We start from the raw sequence: 25,790 nt of genomic DNA on the forward strand, positions 1-25,790 counted from the left end.
TTAGTATCATTAGCTGAGTGTGTTGGCAGCAATGATATATCCTCTTCAAAGCTTCTCATACCATTGAAACCAACGATGAAAACGGCCTTTAATCTCACCGTCAAAAGAAACTGCATGTGTAAACAGTTTGCGAAAAAGTCACTTTCAAAATCGTCGATCAAGCAAGGTTTGAAGAGAGCTAACTTCTCCCAGTACGAACGCCATGTCTTTTACTTGATATACTTATTTCCCATCTCTTCAATAAGCTTTCAGAGTGCTCCAAGGTGAAATCACTAAGTTTAATGCGTTCAGAATCCTCCCGATAAACCCTGCACTGACGCAGATTCGAAGTCTGAGTCTCTGTGCGACGGGACTTGTCAGTGAGTTGCGGCTCTCGTCTGTTCCAGAATAGCTCTCCTGCGCGCAGAAAATCCCCAGTTCGGCCAGCTCTGAGCGTCCCATATACTCTGAGCTGCAGCTCAAGTGATCTGAATTCAGCCATCTCAGGGTAAGCTGCTGCAGTTCGGAGTTCCGACAGACAATCTGAACTGCTCCCTCTGGCTGCGTGAGACCCTCCTCCAGACGAAACTGGACCAGACGCCGTCAGGTCACCTGACCGGAGCGGCGGTCCGTTGGTCCGGGCGGTCCGATGGTCCACCGCTCTCACCCGGCCGCCGCTGGTCCCTGAGTCGCAGCGACTGGGCAGTTTTTATGAGGTGACTGGCTCCTGACTGGCTCTGCCACCGGACAGCCCGCGGCGGCCCGGCGGCCGGCAGAAGCCAGTGACCAGCTAATGGATCAGATCCGGTAGAAGACCAGGCCACTCATTACTGCTCACAAACACGCCATCCACGCTGCTGTCTACTTTAGAGTAAATCTGGCCACTGACCACTGACCAGTGCACTGACCGCCTGTCGGGGCGGAAAGTTAGCTCATCTTGCTCTGAGGTCAACCAGTATACCACACAACACATGATAAATATATAACCAACATTCCTGAGCGTCTCCCCGGACAGTGAAAGTTGATGTTGATCATTTATCGTGCCCTTAGCTCAGCATCTGACGGCACATTACGGCAGACATCAGCGGCGGGACCACCTACAGCCGGCTGTGTTCTGATGAGCGCCGCTACATCAGCGGCCGGCATATTACACCGGCCTGCTCGGCGGGCGGTCAGCTCGGCCCGGTTTGATCTCGGGGCTGGTCGGCAGGGACGCCAGATACACTGGCTGCTAATAATGCCACCCACGCCGAAAAGCAACATCGCCGCCGCCACAACAACCCTCGCCGCGCTGCCGCCGCCGCCGCCGTCGTCGTTGTCGACACAAATAGAGCGTCGGCGGCGACAACGGCGACGACAATAATGACGGCGCGGTGTTCCGAGACAGCCTCATCGTGGCCCGAGATTGAGCAGGTCCGCCCACCGAGGCCCTAATCATCAGTCGGTTTCCCATTCCACGAGAGATGTCCCTTGGGATATCGTGCAATCAGTGTGGTAGTGATGGTCACTGAGGTACTGTCGATTATTGTTGAGACGATATTGATATAGTAGGTAGAATTATTTCAACAACGGTGCAACTTTCCAGGATAAACGTTTCTTGCGCAAAAAAAAGATATTCATCGTTCCGCAAGTAATGGAGCGTGCTAAATATTCAACAAATTTTGATTTGCAAGGGATTGAGACAAATTCCACGGGTGGTTAGGATACCTACTGTTGAGAAGTAGCTATTAAAAAGCCAATCGAAACAGGATGTCTTCGAATTTTAACGAAATTACCGTCATTTACTTGCTATTTGGATTATGCTTGCATGGATTCGTGTCAAATCTAGGATGAAACTTTTTGATTTTTTTCTCATTTAGGTGTTCTACGCAATCAACGTCGACAGCCATTCACATGCTAGAGCCGTATAAAAAAGAAAAGATGAGGAAAAGGCTGCACAAACGTAAGGGCAAAGTCATGAGTACGGGCTGGCAAGTCAATGTCATGGTCTGTTTTCGTTGCGAAGCTCCACCAGCCACCTATGTATAACGTTGGCTCTAGTGGCTACTGCGTCGCTTCCTTGGCTGAAAAGCCAGACGTGCTTGTCATGGCGCCTACCAACGCCTGTCCGTGAGTCTGCAGAAAATTGAACCGACCGACCGACCGACCGACCGACGGTGTCAGCCTTTTTGTCCATCAATACAGATGATTATGTAAACCGTGACGAACTGGACATACTAGCGGTAAAGAATCATGAGGACAGTAAAGAAAATGAGCAGAGGAGTGAGGACACCCCGGGGTTAGGAAAGTGTGAGACAGAGGGCTGGTCGGGGTCGACTAGAGTATCAGAAGCTCTGGTCTGCAGCGGAGTAGAGGAGGATCTGCAGGGGGCATGGGGCTGCAACGGACCGGTGAAGGCTGCGACTAAAGTCTGTCATGAGAGCAGACAGAGGTTTGTGAACCATGGGAGAGCTGCAAGCTGCAGCGGGACCCCGTTTGGAACGCTCCAGCAGTGACGCTGCAGGCGACTCATCAGACCGCGATGACGCCAGGCTTCCATCCCTCCCCACCCCTTCCCGTCCCTTCCCCACTGACGAAGCTTGAAAGGCCACCCCGTCTCGAGCATTGCGTGGTCTGTGCTACCGTGTGTATATAGCCACGAGCACCCGCAAGATAGCCTGCGCACAAGTTTACTCGTACGCACGCTGTGTTTATTTGCGGTACGATATTTTGAAATAACCGCGCTGCTTAGCTCATCCTCAACTATTTCTGGGTCGCCAGAGTTTGGTGATTAAATCGGCTAACGAGGATGTGAATCACCTCCTATCGAGGAAACGCCTCAGCATGAGGTACTATTTAATACGTGACCCTGACCATCGAGACAGAAAATAGCGTGTCTAAACTTTGACCGCACAGTGCGTAAGGAATAGCTTGGCATCGTCCTCATATACTTTAATGATCATTTCATTATCCGCTTTTCTCTGCGGGTGGTAAATGGCAGGCAGAACGGCCAGATAGGCGAGCTCATCAAAAGTCCATCCTTGTCAAAAATGGGTCAGCGATGTCGGGACCGCAGTTGGCCGGTGCTCTTACGGCCGGATTAGTGTTAACTGCACTGTGACGCTGCAAGCTGAGAGGGCCCTTAAATCGCCGAATAACTGGCCTGTAATGTGCGGTGGATGGTGTCGGACCGGCGGCCCCGGCTGGCTCGGTAAAGACGCCGCCAGCCGGCCGGCACTAAACGAAGACGGACGCGACAGAGCCTGTCATATAACCATAAAGGCAAATAATAGCAAAAGCAATCAAATATGGGTCCGAAGTTAAAAGAGTGGTGTAAAATATGCGGTGGTTCATCACAATTGGCCGGAGGTTCATGTAGGTACCAGGGTTATATTGCATGTTTGATGTTAGAACTTCAATTTGAATGCGTTACTTTTCGAAAGAAGGTACGGTTCCTCAATAAAAGAGTGGATTTCATTCGATCATTTTTGTCGTCCATTGGACAGGCATGAAATCCGAGCATACCCACTAAAAGCCAACCCAATATAGACTTCGAATCAGCTCTAACATTAATGACGTCATTCTCCGCCTTGTAACGCAGAATGAGTCAACAGTGACCACTTCCATAGCTGGTGGGGCGATATGTCCACATGCCGGTCACGTTTCGGCGCCACCCACTGCCTGCTGCCCTGCCCGCCCCCGCCTTACCGAACCTCATCCACCGCCACCCGCCCAGTAACCAAACCTAGCACACCGCGACATCCACGACTGCCTTTTTGTTCGATAAGCCTCAATGAATAAGAGACATGTCTATGACATTGATCCTTACGGCAAATCTCCTATGCGGTAGTTGTAGCTGACAAGTCCACGTTCTGTCCAGCGCCAGTTTTGGAAAACTGCGCTTGGTCACTCGCTGTCGATATGGAACTATTGTGAAGGCTCTGCGCACAATCACGTTCCTGGCCACGGTTCGACACGTGCTGGCCCTCGTGGCTGTCGGGCCTATGACACGTGTCGGCTCTCGTGGCTGTCGAGACTGACACGTGCTTCCTCGACCCCACAGCCCACGGCCCCCCATATACGTGACCGCCATGCAACGTGCGCCGATGCATCACTGCAGTACTGGTAGATTTATCTCTGGACTGGTCTGAACAGGGACCTAATATAGAGCGCTGCGCAACTGTGTGTCCGTTAAGCCAGCCTGTTCAGTTTAGACAATGGTGGTATCATTAGTGATGCAAGCTCCACAAAAGGGTGTTCATTTTGTAACTAATCATGACCTTACATGGCTCACCAATTTTAGACACAACTCTGTCCAGATCTCTCACTTTGCATCCACTCTTTCGCCTGTTCTCTGACCTAAGACCATATAGGATTCGCCACTCCTGTCCTGTCCCGGTGTCTCAGCCCGATGTCTCAGCTTCAGTCGGTCCTACCATGGTCATTCTCTGTCAGTGCCCACCATGCAGTGTTCTTGACCGTATAAGACCGCCGCGCCAGCGCCGGTTAGTTTTGAAACCACCTGGCCCATATATTGACCAGGAGCCGTCCAGACCCCAGTAAGGACCAGGACCCATCCAGAAAGGACCAGGACCCATTTCGTTCGAGCCGGCAGTCATTCTGTCGGGCCAAGATCCATCCTGTTTCGACGCTGAAACAGCATTGGCCTTTCATTTCGTAGTCGCTTCGCTACCGCTCAGCTTTGAACACAGGATGTCTCATAGAAGTCCGTTTACCATTCCAGTCTGCACACCGTGCGTGACGTGATGCTGACGCTTGAGTAACGGCCGTCATTGACATGCCGTCACATCACGTCGGACCGTCACGTAACGATATCACGTCCCTCCGTCACGGACGTCACGGATCCTAACAAAACCACCGTCTCAGTTCACCCAGCACGTGACACCCACTGTTCCCTGGGACCGGCAGGCACGGCCGCCAGGCTCAGGGGCGGTACGGTAACAATATACCGGAGCGCTCTGCAGTACCAGGTAGGGCAGTGGTATGAATCAGCTCCAGCCGACAGGGAAGCGCACTGTAAGGGCAAGGGGTCGCCATCTGATGGAAAGAGATAGTGTTAGGTGAAGGGACAGCTTGGGAATACCCAAAATGATAATATAGTGGTCTATGCTCCCTTGTTTAAACATAAAATACATCTCCCAACTGCCCTGCAGCTATAGGACCGGTTCTATCGCGACACACGACTCCGTAGTTTCCAATCCCACGCGACCTTCCTCTGCTATCGTTTCCCGGTTAGCAGCAGGCTCAAACATATTGCATGGTAATATATCGACGGCGACAGCGTGGCCACCGGCTGATACTAGGCTCCGTGTCAACAGCTAACACCCGGCCGCAGTGCCGACCATATGGCCACGTGTGGTCAGCGATAGCTGCTCGCCAAAATAGGACGGACGGACCATCAGCGGCTGGCGCCCGCCGGGTGACGGCGCCGATAGGACAGCTGACGTCGATTGCTGATGGACGTTACTGATGACAATAGCGACCCACTAGCGCTGAGTTGAGCTCTAAGGCTAGGTCTACGATCCGACGTTTCCGATGACCATGACACTGAACGGTGTACCCGGCAGACTATCTCGCCCGCCCATCCGCGCGTCAGGCAGCGAGAGTTGCCACCGTGACCGCATTAAAAACCATATCCGACAACGGACAGAACCAGGCCGACGAGCCGATGCGTGAGGCGATCAGATGGGAATCGTGAGCAGCCGCAATCACGCTAAGCACGACGGCGACTTTTCATCGAATCGGTCCGCGTCGTCTCCGCCTACTTCTTGCTTATTTTCGGGTCAGGTGAGAATGAGCGAGAGAGAGAGAGAGAGAGAGAGAGAGAGAGAGAGAGAGAGAGAGAGAGAGAGGGGGGGGAGGGGAGATACGAAGACGAGAGAGACAGACAGGCTAGACAGAAAGAGAGACAACTGTTGTGAACTGATATTGCGCGTCCTAAATAGTACCTAAGCCGTTAGTTATGATCGAGAGGTCGCAGACAGACCGTGACCTCCGAGAGGTCATTCCCGAACCGTGACCTCACCTGAGTAGACGCTGTCCTGCCGTGACCCAGGTCGAGTTCCTGGCAGCGGCGGTTTGGCGGCGGAAAACGGCACCCCAGCCGGCATTGTGAGGAACGTGTCCGAACGGAGGTCAACGCACGCAGACCGCGTCAACAACAGCGTCCAGCTTTTCAACGACCAGGTCCGCCGGTTCACGAGACCGCAAATGACACACGCGACCGCAGCGAACTGTCAAACGCTCACAATTACACCACAACTGCTACCACCAAAAATCCACACACAATCTTCCGCCTAAATCACTTCCTGTTGCACGGCAGGGTCACCACCTCTCGGCTCTCTCTGGTCAGTCCGTGGTCTGACCCGGTCCTGGACTGAAGTCGCACCTCTGCGGTGCAGTATGTCCTCAGAGACCGCGATGCCGGGATGCGGTCCGCCACTAGCACCGGCCGGTGGGGTCACACAGTCCGACGTGCGCCCGGCCCAGCTCGCCGCCAGACAGCGAGTGAGATCGGGCGGCGGCCGGCGGCGGCGGCGCGGCGGCGCGGGCGACGCAGAGTGGCCGGTCCACACACAGCTCGGCTCTAACGCTCTCAGCGGAGTGGAGTGGAGTGAAGTGGAGAGCTAGCCGCCCCCTGCGTCTCTCTCTCCGCCTGGTCTCGAGCGCCCCGCACTATCCCACTGATCTCCTTTCTGTTCGGGTGTATGCCGCCGTCTTATTCACCGTCTCAGTCATGTGGTTGAGTTAAGCCGTCGTAAACGCGCTTGCCGCTACATTCGTCCCCTGATTGCTATTGAGGAAAACTGTAAAAGCAGTGGTCTAAGGTAGACCAGTATTTTTTCAAACAGCTCCCTCGTAAGACCGAATGTCTCACTCCCAAACATCCCACACAAATCCCCAAGGACAGGTTTTCACTTTCGTAAATCCCTGGTTGCACTAGTTTCCTAATGCCGGACTTGTATTGAGCAAACGACGAGCAGTAGTTTTACACCATGTCAGTTCGAGTAATCGGGGGACGAGATGCTGCGGCACGCTCTCGTATGTACCTTTGTGAAAAAATATATAAGCAATATATCGAAAGTAATAAAAGAGTCACATGATATGAAAAAATATGATATATTACAATGTAGAGAGCCTTGAAATGCAACAAAATATTGACAGAAAAGTACAATGATTTTTAACATTTTAGGCCATCATTCATCACAGTCAAATGTTCATTCCAACGTTTGCAGCATGTACGACACGAGGTAAATCAAGCTGGCCGTTCCGTTCAGTTTATACAGATGACGGCAGCGCGGCACGTCCTGTTAGCACGCTATCAGTGCCGGCGGTTAGTGCTGTCTGATTACACCGCTCTGGCCTGAGCCGCCAGCTCTGAGCTGCACACAGCCGAGCTGCGGGTGAGTTGTGGAGCGATGCAAGGCTCCGTTGAGCTAGGAAGGTCCTACGAGCTACGGAGTTGTGATGGTAAGGAGTTTCAGCGGGATACGAGCTTTCAGCGAACTGCGCACCCTCGAAGGAACATGATACTCCGTTGAGCTGTGAAGCTCTTACGGGCTGGGGAGCTTTGACAAGCTGCAGCAGCTTCTGTCGCCACTGACGGGTATTCGTGTGTCGCTGAGCAGCGGCGAGGTTGGTGGGAGCGGCAGTAGCGTCCCAGATGCCAGGGGAGGTCAACCGGCGGCCTTGCTATGTGTCACGGCACTGTACGGGGCCTTCAACGCCCCGCAGAGACGGACAAGACGGTAGTGACCGTCTGAGCTTACTGGCATGACCGTCTCACTGCCACCGCCACCGGCATAATATCATGCATCAGCCCTGGGAAGCTACTTGGTGTCCGATGGTTGCTATAACATTCTGCGGTACTACAACCGACACGGAGGTCTGCGGGGATTCTGCCAGCGATAATCCGGATAAATTTATTCTATTTATTTGTTTATTTTCTTCTTGATAAATATGAGCGACATACAGTCCTGCTGGATACTGCATACTACCAGGCTTGGACAGGCCGCTCTGCTCGTCGTTCGCTCACAGTCCGGTCTCGCCCGGCCACCGCCGACCGTTTGGGAGATCAAAGCCACGCCGGCGTCGCTTGTCACCTCAGCTATGTTGACAACGAGCATTTGTCCGACGGATATGTCGACAAACACAGCTATCGAAAAGGATGAGACACCATAGCGGGACGGCCTGGCTCGGCGCCGGCCGCACTGGCGTTCCAGAAAACGCGGTATGGGACAATAAAATATAGGCGTGCCGAGCGAGCCTCAGTGGCGTTTGACTTACAACAAATGCCACACGAGTGGGCTGCAGCCTTTACAGGCTCCGAAAGGCCATGTATCGGCGCTGGAGGAGCGTGACAGCCCCATCCGCTGTGGGTACAATACAAACTCGCCGTGCAGAACTCATGAATACACAACACAAAGCAGAACGGGAGGAATATGGATGAGTCAACGCTTGATCTTGCATTGGTTAGCCATTCATTGAATGTGTCGCTATTGTCTGCGTTTATTTTTCGCTTAAATGGACTCAGGTTTGAGAAAGTTTGTTAACTTATCCAATGTATAGATTACTAAATCATTGATCTGGGTACAGTACTAATAAATCATATTGTAGGCATATTTAGTTAGATTAATGCAAAGATGGTTTGCGAAACCAATAGGATCGCTAAAAACGAATGCATCGAAGGATTCCAAAAAATGCCGATGAAACTGCATATAGCCATTCATAGAATATGACACAAGTGGCAACGTAGCCTATAGTGTGTAAAGTGTATATGTACATACTTTTACAATCATGCAGAATATCAACGAATGCCAGCCCACCATTGAATACCTACAGTGTGACTTCTGAAGCAGCCGTCTAATGGCAAAACATGCTCATTTACATACATACCAGTCAGTGGACAACATTGAATATCACTTTCATGCCAGCTCTTGGCTCGTGGCTAGTATTTGAAAACTGGCAAGGTCCATTGGAATAGACGGCCCTCGATAGGGACCAAGCCCTTCACGACCGGCACAAATTTGCATGCATCAGCACCGGTAGAAACATTTGAACACCTCCATTGTGCTCGCCCACTTCCTACGTCAGGTGAGCTCGATAGACTCGATTTACTGTTAGAGGACTGTAAAATAAAATGTTGTTTGTTTAACAAGCAGGTATTTTGAATGCTTAAGTGGAATTTCGGAGCATAAAAAAATGGCGAAGTTATTTTTCTTTTATTTAAATGCACACTAGGCACAGTTGAACTATCAAAGCAACCCCTGATATCAAGCATAAACAATAGACATTTATTGCTCGACATAAGAAAACAATCAAAACCAGAACCATAAAATAGCTGACATATTTGACCGGGAGCCATCAATTGTCTGAAGGACGGTTGTGACGTCATTCAGGTCACGCCGGCACCAATGGTGATTGAGTCGATGAGCACAGGTGGTGCTGTTGTGAAGTGATGCTTGGTCATGACGCCTCATGAATGATCGTAGTGAAATCAGCGAACAGAAGCCGTTTTGTTAGTAGCTGCTCCCCAATCACGGCATGCTGGTAGTAGAGTGAAGAGCACATGAGAAGAGAGGAGAGAGACAGGTGGACTGGAGTGGATCGCAGAAGAGGAGAAAGCCGCAGAACAAATTAGAGAAGTGTAGAAAAGGAAGAGTAAGAGAGGGTTGAGCAGGAAAGAGAGGACAAAAGAAGAATAAAACACGACAGAGAAGGAGAGAGGAGGAGAATGTCTCTCTCTCTCGGCTCTCTCTCTCTCTCTCTTTCTCTCTCTCTCTCTCTCTCTCTCTCTCTCTCTCTCTCTCTCTCTCTCTCTCTCTCTCTCCTCTCTCTCTCTCTCTCTCTCTCTCTCTCTCTCTCTCTCTCTCTCTCTCTCTCTCTCTCTCTCTCTCTCTCTCTCTCTCGCCAGGCGTATTCGATTGCTGCAGGGCCGGTTTGACACAGCCAGCCTTGCCCGCAACCAATGAACGAAACGGAGCGGACGACTACCCGACGCCTCATCGCTCCCGCTCCTCTCCACTCTACCTCCCCCTCATGCCTGACAGAGCGCGGCAGAACAGCAGATGGGTCTTGCTCAGTGCACCATGCACTCGCATCCAGCGGCCGACGGTGCACTCACAATGAGTTGAGTTCAGCAGAGTTGAGTTGAGACAACACTCAGTGGCGTCCGTTGGTAGAAGCTGAGTGAGCTGCTCATTTCTTATTGACCCTGGGTGACATCATCTCTTCACTCGGTGGATTTGAACGGGCGGAAGACTGACCAGCGAACTCATCAGGGATGGGCGGAAAGGAAGGATCGGGACCCATATTAGGCAGTCGTGGGTGGGGAAAATAATCATGGCAATGTAAATTGTTTGACTAAGCCCGACAGCCGACTGGAGGAGAGAGGGACCGGTTGGCGGTTTGCCTGGCGTCTGGACGCCTGCCTGTGACGGTTGTCTGACTTCGTCTGGCTGTCAGCTATTTTGAGTCGACCAGCAATCACTTGACTGGGACGTGGGACGGCGCCACCCTTGCCACCTCTAAGGCGGGTTAAGGAGTAGGACCACAGCAAAGCCAGCTGGTCTGCGATTTTTCGCGCACTGTGACTTCATATATTTTGTGCTGCTCCTGATCCCGATTTCCATGATCAGCAAGTGCCGGCCTGCACAACGGAGTGAAAACTGCCATATTTTTGTTCAAGTTGCGACTGTTTCATTACGTCTTCCATGCAGTACGCAGTACACACACCGCTGCTAGCAACTTAGTCCGCTCTTGCATAATTAACATCCCAAAGGACCAGTATTTTCAAACGGTAACCAGTTCACAAAAGGGAAGGCAAGTTTAAAGTCTATTTCATATGATCTTCGAACATCTCCACCTTTGATGGTCGGACATCAAGCAGATTCAATGCAAGTGGTTTTGATACTTATACCTAGTTGTGAGCTTGGTGTAGTGCAATGCAACCAAATTGGAGCCATACCTAACTCTCGAAACCTAATGCATCCCAGCGGCGGCAAAATGAACCCTTCGAGTAAAGCACATAGTAAACGTCACATCTATCTTGCAGTCTTATGCAAGACTTTTCTTATGTTAAACACTGGGTCACGTTCATTTTGGTCACCCCGATTTTCAGCGGGGGTCTTCCTAATTCCAATCTATTACACAATGCACTAAGACACAGCAACTCATGGAGGTCAGACGTGTAGTAAAGTGATGCATAAAATCCCGTAACAGCTGACTATTATCATACCGTGCAGCCGTAACCGTAGCGATCCTTGACACACTTACCCACCGATCGCGCCTCAGATCAGCAGTGCAGTGGCTGCAAACAGCAGCGTAAAGACTCGCTCCGCTCAAAACCAAAGCGGGGCGAATATAGAGATAGTGCAACAGAACGAGCAATTGTGCACTGCCCATTACGACTCTGCGCGATGGCACAGATAATGTAGTCAGCTCCTTCCAAATTACACACATGACCCAGAAATGTGTGTAATGGGCGCTTCATTGCGGTCGCTCCTTTGCGCCGTTGTTTATAAACCGCGGATGGGTAACGGTCGCGGAGGAGTGTCGTTATGGTCAGAGCACTGACGGCGTGTGTGGCGCTGACGAACTGTCTCGTATATTCCGGCCTGGCTGACCCCCCGGGACGCTAGGGTTCGCTCGCAGACCCAGCTGGGCGCTGGCTATCAGTTGAAGATTGACAGGCTCGTCAGCGCATCGGAGGCGACGCGAAACGTCGTGTAAACGTGGCTAGATGCAAACGGACACTACCAATATTCGTGCTAAGTTTTGTGCGCGAATATAACACAGCGATTGATGCTCGCGGATGATGAAAGGATGAAAACGGAGAAAAGGGCATGGAGTGAAGCACAGACTTGTAGAGACTATATAGACTACATATATAGAGAAATCTGTTATGATTTATGGGAAATATGAGATATGAAATTAATTTTCATATTATCATAATAAATACGAAACCCAAAAACGTGAAATAAATATGAACAAATTGAGCATATGAAAATATCAAATATAATAAACTAAAATACACAGGATGACTACATCTTATCATCCCCAAAGAACAACAAACGCGTGTAACGTTCGTCAAAACTTATCATTCGTAGCGCACTTCTCCACCAATCTCCGAAAATCTACGTAATTTTATGTTAAATCACTCTGAAGCTCCAAAATGGCCCAAAATGGCCCGTCGCTTCCTGATGCAATGCGTCCGCCAGTGACTCACAGTGACCGCACCCTTTTACTCTTATACCCAAACTGAAGCTCAGCCCGAGAAGCTGCACATATGTCAACGACTGGGTAGATTCACGTCGCTTGGTTATGTTTATTTTCTCCTCTGTTGCCGAGCTTAGTACACCAAAGTGGGGACTAGAAAAGAACCCAGGGCCCAATCGGACCACACAAGGACCGAACCAGACCGTACCGGTACCGGACCAAGCGCCACTCGCTGGTCTGTCTGGAAACCCAACACGACATAATGCCCTCAGACGCCTCGCCAGCAATCTGGCGAGATGCACCGAGCCCGACGGCACAGTTCCGAGCGTCCGGCAGCGCTCCGTAAAAGGTGGGTGTTATGTTACATCATGTCGTGAATGCGGCATTAGCTGTGATGCTGGTAGGCGAATGTGGAGTGTATTACGACAATGAGCGTTGATGACTGGCTGTGGGGCTGAGGCCGGACGGCCAGGAGCCAGGCCACTGACCTGGTAAGCTGAGTGACCGCGCGCTGATTAGAGGACGCCAGAAGGCCTCGACCACTGGCATCCCACTGGAAAGGAGCAGAAACCAAGTCACGCCATGTCAGCAGAATGCTCCGCAAGCTACCCTAGTTACTTGCGAATCAAAATTGAACACGACACGTTGTGATTCACGTCGCTTTTTGGGGTAGAAAAGAAGCAGATGGACATGTTTGCACGTTCAAATCGTTCGCCTGAGTTGGCGGCCTGTCATACAACGCTACCGGTAACACGCAATCTGCTCCATATGGCATTAACTTACATGTCAGAGACTAAATATATACAGACTGCCGAGACGTTACAGGAGTGTTATGCTACACACAGACCTCAAGTTTTAACAGTATGTGTCCAATACGTCGAAAGGAGCTGCGATGTCTGCATGTTCGCAAAGGGGGAATGAGGTGGACTGTTGAATCAAGATCATTTGATAAATGCCGGCAAATGGCAAATTATGGCATGCATAAATATATTAAAAAACAAGAACGCGTGGTAAAATGCAGGTAAAAATGCAGGTAAAAATGGAACTTTCAAGGTACCATGGAAAAATCACAGCTTTATGGAATGGAGTTCGTAGAATTTTGGAGCCCAGGCCTGAACAGTACAATAAATCACACAGATGGGCTGGTCCTCCGTTTTTCTGCTTCGTGTTTGTATGTATGTATTAACATCTTGCAATCATCCATGAACACATGGCTATTATGATTCGCGCGTCAAAAATAATCGATGGGAACTGGGAACAGACACTCATGCACACAACTACGTACAATCCGACACCTATTCACCGCCGTTTTCGCAGAACCCTTTCCAGCACTCCAAATCCCAGTAACTCTCGCAACATACCTGCGCAGGCACAGTCGCAGACACTCTCCGACACACTGCTCCACTGTTTCAGACAGGCCCACCGCTCGGTCGCCGTCACAGACACTCACAGAGAGCACCTCCCCTCGCTCTGGCTCACGCAACAATGGTAACGAACTGCGGCCGTGTTTTCTCACCGGCGCAGTTTTCCGATCTTTTTTGAGCCCCCAGGCGCGCAGATCACGCCACCTCAAATTCAGTGCAGACCTAGCTCCTGGCGGGTTCACCACGTCGGAACCGACACTCAGTCAGCCCTCTGCTCTGAATACCGGCACAATGCGTGGGCAAAACACGCGACAATTATTCGGAGCGCGCGCCGACGACCGCCGTTGGGCAAAAACGACGGCGACACCGGACGGATGGCCGACGCACCGGATAAGCCAGCATCGGTAACGGCGCAACGGCCAGAGGCGCGCGCCCAAACGGCTCCACTAACTGTTTGTTAATGGCCATAGCGGCGGACAGATATGCCGTCATGTCGCCTCATCGATGCGGCTCATGTCTGCAATGTGAGCGGCGGCCGGGGGCGGGTCGAGAACCCTCCCCGGCCTGCCAACCAAGCTCCCCGCCTGCCGGAGGCGTCTCACTCAGCGTATCGACAGCCGCCGGCCCGGTGTCACTTCACCATGAACCAGCCTCTCGTGGTTTGTCTGAGACCGCGCCCCGTCCGACTTCCGCTTCATCGAAAGAACGCGGTCGAGTTTCAATCGCAGCGGAAGACAAACAAAGCATTCCTGCATTTCTGGACTGGGGAGTATGAAATTTGCAAAATTGTGTTGTTCTCGGCTGCGTTGATCTATGCAAATTGCATCATTTCGGCAGTGAATAGGAATTTAACCATTCATTGACCTCAGAATGGAAACGTAAGGAGCTGCTGCAGCCAATTGTATACCAATCAAAACGTCCTGTCAGTCAGGAGAATATTTGGCCCAAGCGTTGTAGACATCCAGCCCAGTTTATCCAAGTATGGATGCACCATGAAGTGTGGCTGGATATGTAAAAGAAGTCTGTCCTTAGAAAGAACATTATTTTGTTTTAGCATCAGATCAATGCAACATCATATAAGATAGGGTTATCACAAGTAGAAGCGGCTGCATCCCTTTCCTTCAGCCGCACTTCCGGTTGCGTTTCTCAGTACCCCCCTCCCACACTGCTGTTATTTCGGGGGGCCTCGGTGACCAGAGCGGGGCGGCGGTGGCCGGCAGCTGTGACGGCAGGGAGCCGCTGTTTACAGTCAGTGGCCCACCCAATCAGTCACTGTGAGAGGAGGGGAGGGGGCTGGCCGCACACACGCACACAGCGGCGACTAACAAGCGGCACGTGGGTGCGTGTCTCCTCCCTGCCCCCAGCAGCGACCCGCGGCCACACCGCACGACCAGATGTGGTCAGAGACGACGCAAATGATGAGTCGGCAGAAATAGCAGCGACGGAGATGAGCTTCTTCAATATAACAAAACCAGTGTAAGAAATACACGGTAAATTTAAGGCTGATAGAGCATCAACCAATTGATAAGTTGCCTGCTGTTGGGCATACCGATCACTGCAAATATTACAATAGGGTATATTTTTATCAAGGAACACATATTTTTCCAAAGGCACCATTCATTGAATACCTTAATACATCCGCCGTACAGAAGAGGTCAATGGAAGAAGGTCCCACGTACAAAGTTCCGGCAGTCTCCTGTGCAGCGACCCCATGGCACCAGACGTTTAACCCCCAAATGACTTCTAATGGACATCCCATGCTGACCATATCCGCTTCTCTGTAATAGCATAAAGTGACCTTCCGGTTCGAAATTGCAGCATTCAGGTAACGTAATGCCTCTTAATCGGCTCCTCGTGCCCACAGTATGGATCACGACATCGATATCAGTATGCAACATCCGTTGGCCACAAACGGTTCGGTATTATGGCTCATTTGCTGGTATTAGTGAACGTTTGTTTGAATATATGCCACGGTTCGTCCAGATGAGCTGCTATTTCAGCAACTCATGATCGAACATTAACCCGGCCGGGCCCGGGGGGTAATCCCAACCACCGCAGCCCGGGGGGGGGGGGCGTTTTTCGCCCCCCCTGTCTAACTCCGTAAATAAGGGAGCTACGGAAACAAAAGCGATACCAAACGAAAGGTCCTTACGAGACGATTCTAATGCACCTAAAATTTTTGACCTCAGGTCAGTTTTCAAGGTCAGAGGTCAAGGTCAAAGGCCAAAACCGGCACATGTGTAGTGATCTCAAAGTAAGCCTTCTAGAGGACGGCAGGCTGCATCAAACCGGCAAAATTGGGTGTCAAACGAAAGAAGAGAATCTGAGGATTCTGAAAATGTGCTCCAAATCAAAGGTCAAGGTCAAGGTCACGCTCAAAATTGACCTCAAACTTGGCACTTTTTCGCACATCTTGCGTGCTAACTTCCAAGATGTTTTGAAATGTTTTGAGGCTTATCAGTTCCCTATTTGTGGTTCATCTTACGATACAAGGCTGCTCAAAGGTCAAGGTCACAGAAGAGTATCCCTGCTAGAGGCTATTTCACTGATTCAAGTTAGTAATAATAAATAAGACAATTTTGCCATCCGTAAGCTCTAAATGAAGGCTTAGAGGAAAATAGATGCCAGATTCGTGATCAGCGGGTACAAATCCATCATAAACGACCTTTCATGTGTCAAGGTCAACCAGAGGTCATTCGAGGTCACATGAGGTCAACATGAAACTTGACCTTTTCCGAACAAAATATATATCATTCGACGCGGCTTGACAAGGCAAATGCGATGGTACCACTGCCGAAGCTCTAGGACCATTTTTGTCGAAGTTATTTGCGAAAAACTAAAACCACATTTCGGGGTCGTTGACCTGACCTCTGACCTCAGGTCACCAAAACTATTTTTCTATTTATCTCTAGGTCAAACGCTACACAGCCGTGCTCGTAATTTGTCTTTATCTCTAAAACTCTATTTTTAGCAGCTATTTGAAGTTTGCGTCTGTGACGGGGGACCACCAAAGCGTCCAAGACCGCAGCATCCAAAGTACGCAACATCCAAAACCGCAGCGTCCAAAGTACGCAACGTCCAAAATACGTCCAAAATCGGGTATATAGGGAGCATTCACAACGTCCAAAACCGAAACATCCAAAACCGCAACGTCCAAAAACGTATCATCCAAAAACGCAACATCCAAGGACGCATCATCCAAAGTACGCAACATCCAAAGTACGCAACATCCAAAACCGTTAGGTTAGGTTAGGTTAGGTTAGGTTAGGTTAGGTTAGGTTAGGTTAGGTTAGGTTAGGTTAGGTTAGGTTAGGTTGGGTTAGGTTAGGTTAGGTTAGGTTAGGTTGGGTTTCCTTATCCCCGGTAGGCAAATATCAGTAGGTTAGGTTAGGTTAGGTTAGGTTAGGTTGGGTTAGGGATAGGCAAAAATCAGTAGGTTAGGTTCGGTTAGGTTAAGTTAGGTTAGGTTAGGTTAGGTTGGTTTTGGATGTTGCGTGCCTTGTATGTCGTGGTCTTGGACGTTGTGGTTTTGGAGGTTACGTACTTTGGATGTTTCGTCTTTGGATGTTACGTTTTTTGGATGATACGGTTTTGGACGTTGCGGTTTTGGATGTTTCGGTTTTGGACTTTGTGAATGCCCCCTATAAACCCGATTTTGGACGTATTTTGGACGTTGCGTACTTTGGACGCTGCGGTTTTGGATGTTGCGTACTTTGGACGCTGCGGTTTTGGACGCTTTGATACGGACCCCCCCCTTGATGAGGTCCACAAGGTCCATTTTCCTAGACCCCTGCACGGCAAAAATCGGCGTCACAGACGGGTCCGTATCAGGTCCAAATTTTTTACTTCAGAAGATGTCAAATTGATGGGAGAAAAGGTACTGAAAGTTTCGCCTTCCTATCCCTAAGCGTTCTGGAGTAATCGCAAATATTCGCCAGGGGGGGGGGGGCGAAAAACGCCCCCCCGGGCCCACGAGGGTTAAACGTTCCAACTTCGAATAAAGTTTACCATCCTCATAATACCGTAAATGCATTAAACTGAAGGAAACAAAACGCTACTAAAAACACAAACAATAATCATAAAATGGCTCGGCTATTATATGTACCATATGAATGGAACGCCTAATCCGTCCTTGCTTTTCTCAGGACCATCCATCCACAACCTTGATTTCATTCCTTGTCCGGGCTGACGGTCATTCCACCAGGCAATCGGTAGTGAGAACAGCTTTATTGGCACAGAGCATGCTGTATAAAACAGCAACAGTCACCCACTCCGGGGTGACTGAGCGGAGCAGGACGGGCTGTCCCAATGGGACCCTCCAGTTGGCGTTCCCGTCCCAGGCGGAGACGATTTCTGCCATGTTTCCACCGTATCCCCTCATCTCATAGCTCTGTAATAGTTGGTCTACTCCTTTCACCTACACCCACAGCCAGGTGTGCCCTAGAGTGGGCGGGTCAATGCATCAAAGCAAGTCACAGCGGTTTGTTTGTTTGTTTTGTTGGGTTAGGCCCTTTCGGTCGACGAGACCATTGCAGAGCCGGAAGGATGATAGGAATTAGGGGGAGACATTGGTCTGGGCAGGCACCCTAGTGAGTCGCCGGGGCTGAGCCCGTCCAGAGGACAGGCCACCCAGCCCCAAGGCACTCACTGCACCCGGCTACGGGTTGCGCTCCCTCAGGAGCAGCGGTGCCGCTCCAAGGGAGCAGCCCGCATGAGATAAAGTTGCCTGTCCAGCCCGGAGGGGGGTTGCGGCGTGGAGGAGAAGGACTTCTGTATCCTGAGGATAGAAGCACGGAAAGGTGAGTCACAGCGGTGCTAGACATTTCAGGTTCAACCTGATAATGTAGAAAGAGAAAGGTAAATTGTGGCTCCTGACAAGGATGCAGCCAAGCGACGACGAGGAAATGTCAGAGATGCGATCAGCTCATGGCTTGGCGATACAGGCGATAGAAGCGCCACTAGCGGAGAGATGTAGAACCGCAGGTTCGCGTGTCGAACACTCTAACTGCCTTAGCCCGCGCCCCGGGCCTCTTGCACCAAAATCCTCTTGCACCAATGCTTGGATTATTTTGCAACGTACACCCAGTCCAAGCCTCAATTGTAACAATTTGCGTGCAAAATTTAGCAAGCACATGTAGGAGTATGTATTGGGCTATTGCAAACAAATATACCACCGTTAGATTAGCTTATTCTGAAACCGGTTTTTCGATTTTACCTAGCTAGGTAGTTTGGTGCAAGAGGCCTCCGTAGGGCTATCGGCGGACCCTACCACCCGTAGGGGAGGGGCCGTTTCGGCCCCCCCCTAAGATCTCGGAAAGTTACCGGCCGATTTTCAAAATTCAAACGGCGTTCGATAGCCCCACCCGGGAACTACCTTGTGACCAAATTTCATTGACCTAGGTCAAACCGATGACGTCACAGGTCAGGTCAAAGGTCAGATTTTTACCGTTCACAGGCAATTCAAGAAATGTGCTGTGAAAGCGAGTAAATTGGTAATTTATTGAAAACCATCGATGGTACATTGTTCGTCAAACACATACTTTGCTATCTGAGGTCACTGATACCAGGTCAGGTCACAGCGAGGTCAGGTCACCGGGGGTCACAATATGAATGTGTCGTGTGATACATGTTTTATGGTCCATTTTACATGACAAATGCGATTATGTGGGTTAGGCAGCCTTTGGGGCCAGCCTAGGTCACGTTTTGGTGAAGGTCAGGTCAAGGTCAGGTCAAATTAGGTCAAATTTCAAAGTTGATATTTTTGCATAAAATGGGTATCGATTCGATGCAGCTCGTCACGGGGAGTCTAATGGTGGTCTTCGTTTTGCTCTACGAGTTCTAGAATTGCCAAAAATTGAGTTTGAAAATTTGACGTCATCATTTTTGAACAGTTTTTTTCGCTATAACTTGGCCAAAAAACGAGGTATCGATCTGAAATTTGGTATGTAGATAGAAGACGGTAGGCACTATCACATATATTCCGGTTTTTTCGAAACTCAAAAAACTTTTTGGATTTTTTGGCGAATATATCCAAAAAAATGCTTTTTTTTATTTTTGGGGGTCAAAACTCAAAAATTTCAAAAATTCGAGATAGCAGTTTTGTAGCCCTGTCAATTCTACACCTTTTATGCCTTCATCATTTTTCTGTATCTTCAAAGCTGTAGTCCTGACAGGTCTTCTCGCGAAGGTCTTTTTTCGGTCGAAAATGACAGAACATGACGTCACTCTGACGTCATTTGTGGCCAACCTATCATAGCCTCTGGAAAAATTTTTGGTCACAATGTGTAAAATTGATGCCCGGAGGGGTCCTTAAAGTTTGGTGGCGATATCTCCAGCCGTTTAGGAGATATCGACCGAAAAGGACAGAGGGGGGCCGTTTCGGCCCCCCCCCCTACGGGGCGCGGGTTAGATGGACATCACCCTCGCCATATCACTTGGGTCAGCAAGCGTGAAGCGCTAGTTATACGAAAAGTGACGAGAACCATTTTTGCATCGCTTCACGCAAATTCAAAAGTTTTGTTTTCGATAGAACAGGTTGATTGTTGTCAAGGTAATATCTCACTAGCCTCTTTCATCAGTCAAACACACTCGGGCAAGCGAGCCGCAATCTGGCCGTGGCGAATGGCTGGCTGAAAGTCATGCGGTGCAGCGTGCTTTCAGGCGTACATCACTGCTGCCATCTAGGGACATAAATGTAAAGCGGTGAATACGGCACTGCCGGCTGGACTAAACGGACTAGGTTCAGACATGTCTTATCATCAGCTGTAATTACTAGTGCCAGTGCCTGCTCACTGCTCATTGCCAGGGTTGTATACGACTCAATCAATAGCAATCAATTCAATCACGACAAATTTGGGAAACCAATCAAATCAATCAAGTCAGAGCAGTTTTCGGGAATTGATTCAATCGACTCAAACGCGACAATGAAAGGAATCAATCAACTCAATCAAACGACTCAAACTAAGACATACATTAGGTTTTTTGCCCCACCAACTTGGAAAAGTGTCCATAGCAGTCTGGTGTACATACCTACCTACCTACCTACCTACCTACAGAAGAAACATAAAAATATTGTCATTTAAAATTATAAATTGCCATGCCATTCAAAGTTTCTATGTAATAAGGAAGGATACCTAGTGATGGACAGGTGGATCATGATATTGAGGTTCAATGGGTAGAATTGTAGCAGAAGTCAAGATTACTTTACTACTCGCAGAAGTTTCATTTACCTAATGGGTGCAAAATGACCCAGTAGTTGACTCGCCCCAAATCACCACCTTTCACCTAAAAGTTGTCAATTTAATTTTGGCCATATTCCAACTCCATTTACACTAAATATCAGATATTGCAGTTGAAAGTTGGCTGCTCGGATTTTGGCAGTGTTCGTGATTTGGCCATTTACCCTACACCATGTCTATTTTAATGGATAATATGGATCAATAACATATTAACCATAGTGAAATAGAAATAAATATCTTACCTGCATCATGCATGTGACGGTTTCGGTTAGACAGAGACTGACGGGCAGCCTGAAAAATCATTCCACACAATGTGCATTTGAGACATGGGATGTTGTCAGATTGGGAAGGAAGAGATTTGAAGTATTTAGCGGTCCACGATTCTGGACGTGGCATGTCAATGTTAGGTACCTATGTGAAGAATTGAAAACATTTTATTGCAATACAATTTGAAACTGTTAGGACTGGGGGATAGGGATGAGGATTAATATTTAAAAGGAAATGGAGAGGACAAGGACTCTGGGAAAACGGCACGGCGCGACTGCGAAACAACGAAAACGTTTGGTTTTGCCAATAAGTAGGACGACGGTGAAAACAAGGCGCCTGGGGCGATTTGATCAAGGTTCGTGAATTAAATTCACACGTGACGTTTAGCATTTAGAAGGCCCGTGAAGGGGGAGAACTTCCAAATATCACGTGACTAATATGCCCTCCGGCGCCCTGTTTTCACCGGCGTCCCAGTCATTGCAGTTGAAAGTCAACGTTGGCTGTTCATGTTGTTTAGGCCCTGTTCTTTATTTGGCCATCTACCCCATATTGCAGTTGTGATGACAAGCAGTTTTCAGTGTAGTTTTGTGATCTTTGGTGTCATCAATTGGTGTCATTATTTTTCGTCAACTAAAACTTATTTGAACTTTTCATTCAATCGACTCAATCATACGAGTCACTCTAATTTTCGGGAATCAAATCAGTCAACCAGTCGCTAAAGTCAAACGAGTCAGTCAACCAGTCATCTCGAAAAGTCAATCGACTCAATCCAATCAACTCAAAATACGCGTTGAAACAAATCAATCAATTCAATCGACTTGATTGGTATACAACCCTGCTCATTGCTCTAGCCGTTTGTTAGATAGGTACGACCTTGCACAATGCATGATTTGCGAAATTGGTGAGGAGCTGATGAATTCGGCGTAAGTACATTGTCTTCGCTTTGTGATAAGAACTAGAAACTATACAGCAATGATATATCCTTGGTTATCCATCTATTCAAATTTGCTCATCAATTAGGTAAACTTAACCCTCGCCGGACCTATTGGTTTTCTACATACGCGCCGGCCGAGGGGGGGGGGGGGCGGGTACGACCCCCCCTCGCCGTTTCGCCCCTGGTGGAGCTAGCGCGTCGCGGAAAAAAACGAGCGTGTGCGCCGTTACGAGACGCAGAGATTGGTACCCGATTTTAAGGTCCTAGGTCAACCGGTGACCTCTGAGGTCAGGTCAAGTGCCCCAGGGTACGGTTCAGTTTTTGGTGAATAACTTCGCAAAAAACGGCCGCAGAGCCGCGATTTTGGCAGCATCGTGTTCACCTCGCTCAGGCGCGTCGAATGATATACTTTTTGTTCGGGTCAGGTCAACTTAGGGTGTTGACCTCAGGTCAAGGTCAGGTCAGCACCCCCAGGTCATGAAGTTGGTCGAAAGAGGTCATGTCGCATATCATTCGATCCGGCAGGTCTTCCTGAGTCCATTGGTGGCTTTCTCGACTCGCTAGCTCAATTTGATCGGGAGTTATTGACGAAAAACTAATATGACCTTGATGACGTCATAAATGACGTCACGGAAGGTCAACATTGCAAAAGTGACGCATCTAACCTTGCAAGGAGTGCATCAAATCACGATTCTGTGTGCTTGAGATAGTTGGAGATCGTTCCCTGCGCCAGAATAGCAGTTTGAATTTTTCCCCATTGACTTATAATGGTGAGGTCACGAAAATGACCTGACCTCATATCACCTTTAGGAAAAATCCGAGATATACAAGTTGTGAGACTCATAATGGATACTAGATCCTGCAAGTTTCATTTCCCTGTGACATCTCCTCTGGCAGTGAGGGCGTTGCGAAGTTGCGACATCTGAAGACCGTGCAGAGGTTCACTTATGACGTCATAGGTCAGTGACCTGACCTGACCCAAAAATGCGGTTGGTGTCAAAAGATGCGGCTTGGATCAAAGGTCAGGTATGCCAAGTTTCAGCTTTCTATCGCCAGCGTGTTCGGAGCTATCGCGAAAAAACCCTATGGGGGGGGGGCGGCACCCGCCCCCCCCCCCTCGGCCGGCGAGGGTTAAACCTGTCCATATTCATAAGTCATCTACAAATCTAGTAAAATGCCAAAACGTTTAGCCTTTAATAATCTGACAATAATACAAGATGTTTTCTCTCCTAAACAGGTTTTGATTCCATGGTCGTTTATTAAAACTTTTTTTTATAACATTTATTTCGTTCATATACGCACATATGATGTATAGGTACACGTACATCGTGAATCACATGTCACTCATGTATATGGATGCTTGCACATATTGGGCATGTCACAATGCGAGCGCACCAAACGTTCACAAAACTCGCCCCGCCCCGCATCGCCCCGCGAATCCCACATGTACAGTAGGTCTACAAAAAAAGTCCCCCGCTCCAGAGACGGCCGGCCGGCCGAACCCCCGGATTCCAGCCCCGACTCTATTGCGCAGGCCGCGGCAGCGACACGGGTCAGGTCGCGGCGCCCGGCGAGTGGGTCAGTTGGCGGCGGCCGGCCGTGGAGTGAGGACGCCGTGTGAGGGGCGCAGAGATGCCGCAGTGCAGAGGAGGGGGAAGATAGTTACTCTGCACTATGCCGGAAATGATGCCTTTGTGATCTAAATTAAACACCTGCAGACGCAGTGCATATCCTCCCTCGCCCCATTCCTATATTATCATAATCCTTCAATAAGCCGTAATGACCATTCAACGCAAGCAAGCAAACAAAACAACCCGTTTAGCGGCGACATCATCTCGGATAAAAAAGCGACAGTAATGATTAAAATAGACATAGCGCGAGAGCAAATCGAGGGGTATATATGTATCACATACCCAGCATTTTATTACCATCAAGCAAATCAAGATTGGGGATCTTGTCCAACAAGTCAGCGGCTGTTCTAGACATAGATAAATGCTTCTTTTCGGTTGCATCATTATCTGCAATAATTCGAAGCGAGGTTTAACCCTCGCCGGCCGAGAAGAAGGGGTGAATGCCGCCACCATGTATTTTTTGCGGTAGCTCAAAGCACACTGATGATAGAAGGCTGACATTTCATATGCCTTGCATTTGATTCACGCCGGATCATTTGACATCAACCACGTTTTCAGGTCAGGTCACTTAACCATGGCGTCTTAACCCTCGCCGGCCGAGGGGGGGGGGGCGGGTGCCGCCCCCAATAGGGTTTTTTCGCGATAGCTCCGAACACGCTGGCGATAGAAAGCTGAAACTTGGCATACCTAACCTTTGATTCAAGCCGGATCTTTTGACACCAACCGCATTTTGGGTCAGGTCAGGTCACTGACCTATGGCGTCATAAGTGAGCCTCTGCACGGTCTTCAGATGTCGCAACTTCGCAACGCCCTCACTGCCAGAGGAGATGTCACAGGGAAATGAAACTTGCAGGATCTAGTATCCATTATGAGTCTCACAACTTGTATATCTCGGATTTTTCCTAAAGGTCATATGAGGTCAGGTCATTTTCGTGACCTCACCATTAGGTATAAGTCAATGGGGAAAAAATGAAAACTGCTGTTCTGGCGCCGGGAACGATCTCCAACTACCTCAAGCACACATAATCGTGATTTGATGCACTCCTTGCAAGGTTAGATACGTCACTTTTGCAATGTTGACCTTGCGTGACGTCATTTTGTCACGCAATGACCTTGATGACGTCATTTATGACGTCATCAAGGTCATATTAGTTTTTCGTCAATAACTCCCGATCAAATTGAGCTAGCAAGTCGGGAAAGCCACCAATGGACTCAGGAAGATCTGCCGAATCGAATGATATGCAACATGAACTCTTTCGACCAACTTCGTGACCTGGGGGTGCTGACCTGACCTTGACCTGAGGTCAACACCCCAAGTTGACCTGACCCGGACAAAAAGTATATTATTCGACGCGCCTGAGCAAGGCGAACACGATGCTGCCAAAATCGCGGCTCTGCGGCCGTTTTTTGCGAAGTTATTCACCAAAAACTGAACTGTACCTTGGGGCACTTGACCTGACCTCAGAGGTCACCGGTTGACCTAGGACCTTAAAATCGGGTACCAACCTCTGCGTCTCGTAACGGCGCACACGCTCGTTTTTTCCGCGACGCGCTAGCTCCACCTGGGGCGAAACGGTCAGGGGGGCGTCGTACCCGCCCCCCCCCCCCCTCGGCCGGCGCGTATGTAGAAAACCAATAGGTCCGGCGAGGGTTAAGTAAACCTCTGCACGGTTGTCGGTTATAAAATGATGCAAATCCGCAATGCAGTTAGTGTCAAGCATAATGGAGAAATATGGAACTGTTAATTTGGCGTCGGAAATGATCTAAAATTACACCTCAAGCACTTCAAATCGTGACTTCATACTTTCTTGGCAAGGTCTAATGCTTCACTTTTGCATTGTTCACCTTTCGTGACGTCATTTATGACGTCACTAGGGTGATAGGAGTGCTTCGTCAATAACTCCCGATCAAAATGAGCTTACCAGTCGGGACAGCCATCTTTGGACTTTGCAAGCTTGCCGAATCAAATGTTATGCAACATGTCCTCCTTTCAACAGCTTCGTGACCTGTGTTGCCCTAACATGACATTGACCTCAGGTAAACATTCTAAATTGCTTCACCTAAACAAAAAAGCATATAAATCGACGCGTCTGAGAACAGAAAACACGATTGTATCGAAATGACGATAATGCGACCATTTTTGCGAAGTCTCACCGAAAAC

At 49.3% G+C, this 25,790-nt stretch overlaps 1 protein-coding gene across 6 annotated transcripts in view; it reads right to left on the reverse strand.

The window, feature by feature from the left end:
- The window catches only part of LOC122381858 (protein TANC2-like), a 179,353-nt gene that overhangs the window by 110,134 nt on the left and 43,429 nt on the right, over window positions 1-25,790 (reverse strand). For 3 of the 6 annotated variants that reach the window (XM_043366587.1, XM_043366584.1, XM_043366581.1), the window contains exon 3: window positions 12,684-12,748. In XM_043366587.1, coding sequence (XP_043222522.1) covers window positions 12,684-12,744 — 61 coding nt within the window. In that variant the 5' untranslated portion in view covers window positions 12,745-12,748. Of the gene's footprint in view, window positions 1-6,004; window positions 6,110-12,683; window positions 12,749-25,790 lie in introns of those variants that run through there. The other 3 variants (XM_043366583.1, XM_043366580.1, XM_043366585.1) reach the window with 2 other exon arrangements.

Source organism: Amphibalanus amphitrite, unplaced genomic scaffold, assembly GCF_019059575.1.
Source record: "Amphibalanus amphitrite isolate SeventyFive unplaced genomic scaffold, NRLGWU_Aamphi_draft 000129F_arrow, whole genome shotgun sequence".
NCBI classification, from domain to species: domain Eukaryota; kingdom Metazoa; phylum Arthropoda; class Thecostraca; order Balanomorpha; family Balanidae; genus Amphibalanus; species Amphibalanus amphitrite.